The sequence below is a fragment of the Amblyraja radiata genome, chromosome 38, assembly GCF_010909765.2.
Source record: "Amblyraja radiata isolate CabotCenter1 chromosome 38, sAmbRad1.1.pri, whole genome shotgun sequence".
Classification (NCBI taxonomy): domain Eukaryota; kingdom Metazoa; phylum Chordata; class Chondrichthyes; order Rajiformes; family Rajidae; genus Amblyraja; species Amblyraja radiata.
Window position 1 is genome coordinate 5,616,941 of NC_045993.1, and position 10,657 is coordinate 5,627,597.

At 50.8% G+C, this 10,657-nt stretch overlaps 1 protein-coding gene across 1 annotated transcript in view; it reads left to right on the forward strand.

Annotated features, from left to right (window-relative positions):
* The window catches only part of LOC116966787, a 51,222-nt gene that overhangs the window by 38,953 nt on the left and 1,612 nt on the right, over window positions 1-10,657 (forward strand). Inside the window, exons 13-18 of the mRNA XM_033013126.1 lie at window positions 1,187-1,255; window positions 3,854-3,919; window positions 4,318-4,401; window positions 5,025-5,108; window positions 6,937-7,020; window positions 8,637-8,720. Of these exons, the coding sequence (XP_032869017.1) occupies window positions 1,187-1,255; window positions 3,854-3,919; window positions 4,318-4,401; window positions 5,025-5,108; window positions 6,937-7,020; window positions 8,637-8,720 (471 nt within the window). The remainder of the gene's footprint in view (window positions 1-1,186; window positions 1,256-3,853; window positions 3,920-4,317; window positions 4,402-5,024; window positions 5,109-6,936; window positions 7,021-8,636; window positions 8,721-10,657) is intronic.

Genomic DNA, 10,657 nt, shown 5'->3' on the forward strand with positions numbered 1-10,657 from the left:
CCTGTCCAACCTCAAGAACTTCAGGTAGTATTGCAACGTTTAAAGGGCCTGTCCCACTGGCCGTCATTTGCGCGTAATTTACGCGACATCATTTACGTGCCACGACAACGACGCGCAGCGTTGTGACACACACGTGATGCGCGCATGGCGCGTGGTGACAGTGGATGAGCAGTCGCGCGCGGCGCCCAGGATTTTGGTATGTACAAAATCTTCTCGCCCCACCTGTGTGACTTGCAAATGACAGCCAAGTGAGACAGGCCCTTAAAAAAACATTTAGACCGCTACATGGATAGGACAGGTTTAGAGGGGGTATGGGCCGAACGCAGGCAGGTGGGACTTGTGTAGATGGGATATGTTGGCCAGTGTGGGCAGATTAGGCCAAAGTGCCAGTGTCGGTGCTGTAAGACTCTGACACTAAGAGTTGCTTTCACCACCTTCTCTGCTACCATAAACTAACTTTCCCAGTTCAAACGAGGGGTTTCATAGAAACATAGAAATTAGCTGCAGGAGTAGGCCATTTGGCCCTTCGAGCCTGCACCGCCATTCAATATGATCATGGCTGATCATCCAACTCAGTATCCCGTACCTGCCGTCTCTCCATACCCTCTGATCCCTTTAGCCATAAGGGCCACATCTAACTCCCTCTTAAATATAGCCAATGAACTGTGGCCTCCACTACCCTCTGTGGCAGAGAGTTCCTGAGATTCACCACTCTCTGTGTGAAAAAAGTTCTTCTCATCTCGGTTTTAAAGGATTTCCCCCTTATCCTTAAGCTGTGACCCCTTGTCCTGGACTTCCCCAACATCGGGAGCAATCTTCCTGCATCTAGCCTGTCCAACCCCTTAAGAATTTTGTAAGTTTCTATAAGATCCCCTCTCAATCTCCTAAATTCTAGAGAGTATAAACCAAGTCTATCCAGTCTTTCTTCATAAGACAGTCCTGCCATCCCAGGAATCAGTCTGGTGAACCTTCTCTGCACTCCCTCTATGGCAATAATGTCCTTCCTCAGATTTGGAGACCAAAACTGTACGCAATCTGGAAGGTTAACCCGTTTTCTCCTGACCTGCTGAGTGTTTACAGCATTTTGTTTTCATTTCAGATTTCCTAACATCTGCAGCATTTTGTACTTTTAATTTCTAATTTTCTGATGTTTAATATTTAAAATTTCCAATTGTCTGCCTTTCAGGTTGATGCAGGTATTTCCTCATTAGAAGAACAGAAACCATACACGGGATACCTAACCAGAAGTGATCGGGTCAGTATCATGATTTTGTTTCTTGAATTATTGCCGGTGAAAGATCTTCCCTGTTCTTATTCTTTGGAGATGTAACATGGTCACCGAGTGCATGCTGACCATCGATTACCCACTCGCCCTAGTTCTATGTAATCCCACTTCGGCATCCTCTCCCCTTAGAGGCAATTTTGCAGATGCCAATTTACCTGCAAACTAGGAAATGTCGGAGGAAACCGGAGCGCACCCACGTGGTCACAGGGAGAACGTGCAAACTCCACACAGACAGCACCCGAGGTCAGGATCGAACCACTGTGCTGCCCAAATACCTTCCAAATGGTACCTATAAAATGGTGGCCTATTATTTCGCAGCCTCAGTGGTGCAGAGTTGCTGCCTTACAGCGCCGGAGACCCGAGTTCGATCCTGACTACGGATGTTGCCTGTATGTTCTTCCTGTGACCGCGTGGGTTTTCTCCAGGTGCTCCAGTTGCCTCCCACACTCCAAAGACATGCAGGTTTGCAGGTTAATTGGCTTCTGTACATTGCCCCTGGTGTGTAGGATAGAAGTAGTATACGGGTGATCGTTGGTTGGCACCGACTGGGTGGGCCGAAGGGCCTGCTGTATTTCTAAACTAAACTAAACTAAATTAAAATACATTGAAGTGTAATTGTTGTAATGCAGCAAATCTGGGCGCTGATTTGCTGACTACGTGATAGTCAGACTATCGTTAATCGTATGACTGGACTTTATTTCGCACTAAACGTTTTTCCCTTAATCCTGCACCCATACATAGAAAATAGGTGCAGGAGGAGGCCAGCACCGCCATTCATTGTGATCATGGCTGATCGTCCCCTATCAATAACCCTTGCCTGCCTTCTCCCCATATCCCTTGACTCCACTAGCCCCTAGAGCTCTATTTAGCTCTCTCTTAAATCCATCCAGTAACTTGGCCTCCACTGCCCTCTGTGGCAGGGAATTCCATAAATTCACAACTTTCTGGGTGAAAAGGTTTTTTCTCACCTCAGTCTTAAATGACCTCCCCTTTATTCTAAGACTGTGGTCCCTGGTTCTGGACTCGCCCACTGTACACTGTGGATGGCTTGATTGTAATCATATACAGTATTTCCGCAGACTGGTTAGCAGGCAAAAAAAGCTTTTCACTGTACCTCGTACATGTGACAATAAATCCAATTAAAATTCAAACTCAAGTGCTGGAGTATCTCAACTTGTCAGGCAGCATCCCTGGAGAACATGGATAGGTGACGGGGCCCTTGTGGATTAGGCGGTAGTAGCGACAGGGAGAGTTTGGACAGACTTGGATTGTTTTCTCTGGCACGCTGGAAGGTCACCTATCCTTGTTCTCCAGAGACGCTGCCTGACCCACTGGGTTACTCCAGCACTTTGTGTCTTCCTTTGTAAACCGGCGTCTGCAGGCCCTTGTTTCTCTGTCTTTAAATACAAGACAGATGCTCATCTCATTCCGCACATCACTTGTTTGCCCTTCTGCCCTCAGGTCCATCAACTCACACGCCACAAGATTAACAAACAGTTTCTACCCCAAGGCCATCAACACTCTGAACTCTGCACTGAACACACAGCCCCATAGCCAATATTTTGTACTACCACAACACTACACTGTGAAATATTGCACATTCTGACTTGACCTTTTTCTTGCCGTTTTTGTTCCTTCCATTGTCGTCATTATTTATCTGTCATGTTGGAGCTCTGCTCGGGCAGTGCGCTTGGAATTTCATTGTATGTATTTACAATGACAATAAATTGTATGATTATTATATAAGTTGCTATGGGGGGGAGGGGGGGGAGCAGGACCATCGGGGAGACTGCATGAAACAAATGCGATCATCTGGACCAAGGCTAGCGTGGAAGTTAAAATATTTAAAAATGGATTCAGCTGAAATTAAAGACAGGCTAAAACTTTTCTCTTAGTTAATTGCAAAGCCAGCAGGAAGCTCTTACAAGGCTAACAAAGATGTTGATGTACCTTTTTCCAATAACAAGCGAGATAACAAGTACAGCTTCATGAATGTCTCCTCTATAATATAAACATTTAGAGGAGGTTCAGACTCTTGGCACTAACCCTTGCTCCATAAGATTATAATATGCGTCATAAGTAGAAAAAAACAAAATGCTTGTTCTGCAGAAAAACATCCTTCTCATATAACTATTTATGGCTAAACCTTCCTCTGTCAGAAGAACCTGTCAATCTTATGAAGCTGTCAATCTTAAGGATCTGTCAATCTTAAGAAGCAAGAGGCTCTGTAGATAAGGTATTGCTGAATCGTTGATTATTGGAGTATATATATGTACTTAAATCACTGCCCCTTTGTCTGAGGATGAGAACTGTATACTGTAAGAGTCCTACCACACCCGCCTGACGAAATAAAGATTGTACTGCTTGATCACTGATTTCATTTGCGTTTTTGTCTGTTTAAGAACATTGAACCACAACACTAGGATCTAGATTTCCCTACTGTGGAGATGGGTGGTGCGGACCCGTTGCAGTCGCTGGTCTTCCCTCTGAAGGGATTGCTTCTTCTGCAACTCCGAAGCTTGTACGAAGCCAGACATTAACTCAGACCCAATGTTGTCTCTCATCTAGGTGCCTCTCAAGCTCAACTCAATAGAAGAATCAAGCTCTTGCGTCGGATATCACAAGACTTCCCTGGTAGGCAAAAAGATCAGGAGTTCCAGCTTTCAGCACACCGAGCAAAGAACCTGTGGTTTAGAACGTAGACCATAGAGCGGTGCAGGACAGGACAATCCCTTTGGCCCACAATGTCTGTGCCAAAAACGATGCCAATAGGAGTTTGCACGTTCTCCCTGTGACCACGTGGGTTTTCTCCGGGTGCTCCCATTTCCTCCCACATTCCAAAGACGTGCAGGTTTGTCGGCTAATTGGCTTCTGTAAATTGTCGCGAGCGTGTAGGAGAGATTCTAGTGTGCGGGCGATCGTCGGTTGGCGTGGACCCGGTGGGCTGCGTCTCGAAAAGTGGAGGATGTAGGTTGTGACCGATGGGCCCGACCTCGGGTTGTGAGGTGACTTTGTTTCAATTTCCCGCACAGGCTGAGAGAGGATTCTCAACCAGGGGCAACTCCGCCACGCCAAACAAGGATGTCTACCCCCAGACAGCTGACAAGCACGAGAAGGTAAGTGGGTGACCTTGGGCAGTGGGTGAAGGCTGATGAATCCACCCAACCTCTCCCTGTAGCTGAAACCCTCTAATCTGGGCAGCATTCTGCTCTGCACCCTCTCCAAAGCCTCAGCATCCTTTCTGTAATCGGGCGACCAGAACCACATGCGATACTGCAAATGCGACCCAACCAACGTCTTGCAAAGTGCATCATGACTTCCTGAAGGGCTGTCCCACTTGGCGATTTGTTTTGGGCGAATGTCGGCGTCATTGACTGACGTATCGGGGGCGCCAAAAGATTTTGAACATTTCAAAATCCAGCGGTGACAAAAAAAATGTGGCGGCACTTGAGGAAACACCATGGAATGTCACGCCACGACTTATTCGGTGACCTGATACGTCAGTCAATGATGCCGACAGTCGCCGAATAAATTGCCAAGTGGGACAGGCCCTTCACTCTTATACTCAATGACCCTGGCAATGAAGGAAAACATATTGTACCCCTTCTTCACCACCCTTTCTACTTGTGCTTCCACCCTGTTCCGTGGGGGATGAGAGGGTGCCGAGCCTGGAGGGGATGGATGGAGAAGGTTAAGTCAATAATCTTCAGTCAATTCGGACCCTTGTGCCCCGTGACAGACCGAGAGAGGATTCCCGAATCGGCCCACTTCCAACTCGCTGCACAAAGATCTCCGGCAACAGGCGGCCAACAAGGACAGTAAGGTGAGGTAGTTTTGTCCTTGCCTCTGGGCCGTGAGGTGATCCTGACGATGGCTCTAGTGCGAGGGCCGGTCCTGTGGTGGTGGTGGATCGGAATCTGCGGGGGGGGAGGGGGGAGTGGGAAAATCCCAGGTCTCTCACACCACGGGTGCTGAGGGAACGTTGATGCAAACGTTCACACCTCTTCACCCTCATCCGCCCCCCCCCTCATCCTCCCCCCCTCATCCTCCCCCCTCATCCTCACCCCCTCATCCTCCCCCCCTCATCCTCCCCCCTCATCCTCCCCCCCTCATCCTCCCCCCCTCATCCTCCCCCCCTCATCCTCCCCCCCTCATCCTCCCCCCCCTCATCCTTCCCCCCTCATCCCTCCCCCCCCTCATCCTCCCCCCCTCATACTCGCCCCCCTCATCCCTCCCCACCCTCATCCTCCCCCCTCATCCCTCCCCCCCCCTCATCCCTCCCCCCCTCTCCTCCCCCCCCTCATCCCTCCCCCCCCCTCATCCCTCACCCCCCTCATCCTCCCCCCCTCATCCGTCCCCCCCTCATCCTCCCCCCCCTCATCCTCCCCCCCGTCATCCTCCCCCCTCATCCTCCTCCACCCCGCTCATCCCTCCCCCCCCTCCTCCCTCCCCCCCTCATACCCTCCCCCCCCCTCATCCCTTGGTCCTCCCCCCCCCTCATTGCCCCGTCCCCCCCCTCATCCTCCCCCCGCTCATCCTCCCCCCCTCATCCTCCCCCTCCTCATCCTACCCGCCGTCCCTCCCCTCATCCCTCCCCCCCTCCTCCCTCCCCCCCCTCCTAGTGCCCCTCCCCCACCATCTCCCTCCCCCCTCCTTTCCCTCCCCCCCCATCCTCACCCCCCTCATCCTCCCCCCCCTCATCCTCCCCCCCTCATCCTCTCCCCCTCCTCCTCACCCCCTCATCCTCCCCCCCTCCTTTTCTCTGCCCCCCCCCCTCTCCTCCCCCCCCTCCCTCCTCCCCCCGTACGTTCTCTCTCCCGCCCTCATCTCTCCCTCCCCCCTCCACTGCCTCGCCCCCCTCATCCTCCCCTCCCTCATCCTCCCCCCCTCATCCCTCCCCCCTCCTCCTCTCCCCCTCCTCCCCCCCCCTCATCCTCCCTCCCTCCTCTCCTTCCTCCCCCTCTCTATCCGCTCCCCCTCTCAATCCTCCCCCTCTTGCATCCTCCCCCATCATTCTCCCCCCCATCATTCTCCCCCCATCATCCTCCCCCCCCACTCATCCTCACTCGCTCATCCTCCCCCCTCACCGCCCTCCCCCTTCATCCCTCCCCCTCTCATCCCCTCCTCACGCCATCCTCCCCTCTCATCCTCCTCCCCTCATCTCCCTCCCCTCCTGGACATCCCCCCCACTCTTCTTCCAGACTCTTTCCCCCACCCTCCTCCCCCTGTTCTCCCGCACCATCTCCTTTCTCTCCTCCCCCCCCCCCCATCCCTCTCACCTCCCCAACCTTCCCTCTCATCCATCCCCCCCCTCTTCCCTGATGCTCCCCACTCCCACATCCCAGTCCTCCCACCCTCTCTCCTCCCGCCTGTCTTATCCCCTACCTCCTGATCAGAGGATTCCTTCTACTGCTCGTCCCGGCATAAGGGCGCAGTTCCCCAAACACCGTTTTGCCCCCTCTCTGCCTGCCTGCTGCTGCTGCAGCTGTGCCATTGCCTCGAGCCTCTCTGGAGAAGGCAGGGGGTGTTGGTGCTCCTCGGAACGCTCTTCATGTGAGCTGCAAGAAGCAACGAGGTGAAAGCAGCTTTTTGGCTCTTGATCTTTTGCAAGAGTTTCAGTTTTATTTTCCATCCCCCCCCTCCCCCCGCAGACTGACAGAGGAGTCTCGCTGAGGAGCAACGTGGACTCGCCCGGCAAAGATGTCTACCCACAGACCACCACCAGGCTTGAGAAGGTACCGAATGTAGCTGTCCTTGAGATATGGGGGAACTGCAAGACTGCTTGGGTTCCCTCTTCTGAGCTCCCCTCTGATCATAAGACATACGATACAGTAGAACTTTATTCCAGTCTGAAGAAGGGTTTCCCGAAACGTTGCCTATTTCCTTCACTCCATAGATGCTGCTGCACCCGCTGAGTTTCTCCAGCACTTTTGTCTACCTTAGAACTTTATTCATCCCAGGAGGGGAATTGGTTTGGCAACTGTCATAAACACACAACAAGATACATGTAACATGGAATTAAAGTGACTAGTGGAAAGTCCAGGAGAGGGGATGTGCAAAGATTATGGAGGGAGAGTCAGTCTCGGTCTACCCCACGACAGAAGGGGAAGGGGTTGTACAGTTTGATAGCCACAGGGACGATGGATCTGCTGTGGCAATGCAGGAGCAAAGATTAAGCCATTTAGCCCATCCAGTTCTGCTCCACATTTCGATAATGGCTACTCTATTTTCCCCCTCTCAAAACCCCATTCTCCTGCCTCGTCCCATCATTGAATATTGGTGGAGAATAAAGAGTTCAGAATATATATTGCAGCATTGTGGCATTAAGGTTCCAGAGGAAAAAGTTCAATGTCCGCAAATGAGGTGGGTTGGAAGATCAGGCTTGCACCCTATCTTATCGAGGTGAAGGGTTATAATGTGAGTACATATGTGCCAGTGTATGAACTAGGAGCAGAGGTCGGCCTCTCTGCCCCACCATTCCGTAGGATTAGTGCTGACCTCAATTCCACTTTCCATGGATGATCTTTCACCCCCCCCCCCCCCCCAATGCCTATCATAATTTTATAAGCTCTAGGAGCAGAATTAGGCCATTTGGCCCATCAAGTCTACTCCTGGCCCATTCAATCAGGGCTGACCTATCTTTCCCTCTCAACCCCATTCTCCTGCCTTCCCCTCGCAATCCTTGACACCCGCACTAATCCACCAGATGGCTCAGTGTCTCAGGGCTTTGCGACCTGCTGCAACTATTGAAATCATGTAACCGGGGACCGGGCGCCCTGATGAATTAATAGGTGACGTTTATCTCCAAACACAAGCACAATTAGGCGTCAACAGAAGCTGAAACATAAACGGGCATTTATTTCTTCAAACCCTGAACACACGTGTTGGGTTCCATTTCATAGAAACATAGAAAATAGGTGCAGGAGGAGGCCCTTCGAGCCAGCACCGCCATTCATTGTGATCATGGCTGATCGTCCCCTATCAATAACCCGTGCCTGCCTTCTCCCCATATCCCTTGACTCCACTAGCCCCTAGAGCTCTATCATAACTCTCTCTTAAATCCATCCAGTGACTTGGCCTCCACTGCCCTCTGTGGCAGGGAATTCCACAAATTCACAACTCTCTGGGTGAAAACGTTTTTTCTCGCCTCAGTCTTAAATGGCCTCCCCTTTATTCTAAGACTGTGTGGCCCCTGGTTCTGGACTCGCCCAACATTGGGAACATTTTTCCTGCATCTAGCTTGTCCAGTCCTTTTATAATTTTATATGTTCCTATAAGATATCCCCTCATCCTTCTAAACTCCAGTGAATACAAGCCTAGTCTTTTCAGTCTTTCCTCATTTCCTTGACAGACTGACAGAGGATTCTCGAACAGACCCACTTTAAACTCTCCGAACAAGGAACTCTATTCACCGACACCCGACAAGCCCAACAAGGTAAGGCCGCACTTGTATCTGTCGCTGGCTCGCGGCTGACACTGGCGCGCTGGCATTTGTCGGCCTAGCTGCATGAGTCGATGGTGGGTTTCATGTCCTTCAGGTGTTTGCTGTCTGACAGTCTGTGTCTGTGTTTCTGTGGCGATGAAGGAATGTCGTGATACGTGCTCGAGCGCATAACCGGAGAAGATGGCCTTCACAAGACATCATTGTCGAGGGTTGCAGCCGTGGCATTGTGTCTGCAGTGTAACTGCAGTGCTTCCAGCACACAACAGTTCTGAAAATTAATATTGTGTAAAAACTTTGCAAGTAATGGCAGAAAACGCAAACGCTAGGATGTTGTACTAAAGGGCGGCACGGTGGTGCAGCGGTAGAGTTGCTGCCTCACAGCGCCGGAGACCCAGGTTCGATCCTGACTACGGGTGCTGTCTCTACGGAGTCTGTACGTTCTCCCAATGACCCCGTGGGTTTTCTCCGAGATCTTCGGTTTCCTGCCACACTCCACAAAGATGTAGGTTCATTGGCTTGGTATATGTGTAAATCATCCCTAGTGTGTGCAGGATAGCGTTAGTGTACGGGGATCGCTGGTCGGTGCAGACTCGGTGGGTCGAAGGGCCTGTTTCCGCGCTGTATTTCAAAACTAAACAAACCTTGATAAGAATGATACAGCTGGTAGTGCTGCTGACTCACAGCATCAGTGACCCGGCTTAGATCCTGTTCTCGGGTGTTGTCCGTGCAGAGTTTGCATGTTTTCTCTGTGACTGCACTTCTATGTGCCTATCTAAAAGTCTCTTAAATGCCGCTCTCCAATCTACCTCCATCTCCAACCCCGGCAATGCGTTCCGTGTCCCAACATCCTCTGTGTGTGGAAAATAAAGACTTCCCCATTAAACCTTCCCCCTCTCACCTTTTCGCTATATCCATGAAAGTAAGCATGCAGGTACAGCAGGCAGTGAAGAAAGCGAATGGCATGTTGGCCTTTATAACAAGAAGAGTTGAGTATAGGAGCAAAGAGGTCATTCTACAGTTGTACAGAGCCCTAGTGAGCCCACACCTGGAGTATTGTGTGCAGTTTTTGTCCCCTAATTTGAGGAAGGACATTCTTGCTATTGAGGGAGTGCAGCGTAGGTTCACCAGGTTAATTCCCGGGATGGCGGGACTGTCATATGCTGAGAGAATGGAGCGGCCTGGGCTTGTATACTCTGGAGTTTAGAGGATGAGAGGGCATCTTATTGAAACATATAAGATTATTAAGGGTTTGGACATATTGGAGGACAGGAAACATGTTCCCGATGTTGGGGGGAGTCCAGAACCAGGGGCCACAGTTGTAAGAATAATGGGTAAGCCATTTGAACAGAGATGAGGAAACATCTGTTTTCTCATAGAAAGTTGTGAGTCTGTGGAATTCTCTGCCTCCGAGGGCGGTGGAGGCGGGTTTCTCTGGATGCTTTAAAAGAGAGCTAGATTGTCTCTGAAAGATATCGGAGTCAGGGATATGGGGATAAGGCAGGAACGGGATACTGATATGGGATGATCAGCCATGATCACATTGAATGACGGTGCTGGCTCGAAGGGACCGAATGGCCTACTCCTGCACCTATTGTCTATTGTCCTCCTGAATGTTGGATATTTCCACCCTGGGAGAAAGATCTGTCTGTTATATTTTGTTACATTCTGCTGTTGTTTGTTTGCCTTTTCTCATATTTGGTGTTATGGGCATAACCTAGGACGTCGGACGCCCCATCCTTGTTTGGTACACACCTCACACAGACCGCTGTTTGACCTCCGCATTTTTCAGACTAATTGGTTCCGTTTAGCTCTGCCATCTCTCTGCGTGTCGTGATGTTCTAGACAATAGACAATAGGTGCAGGAGTAGGCCATTTGGCCCTTCGAGCCAGAACCGCCATTCAATGTGATCATGGCTGATCATCCCCCA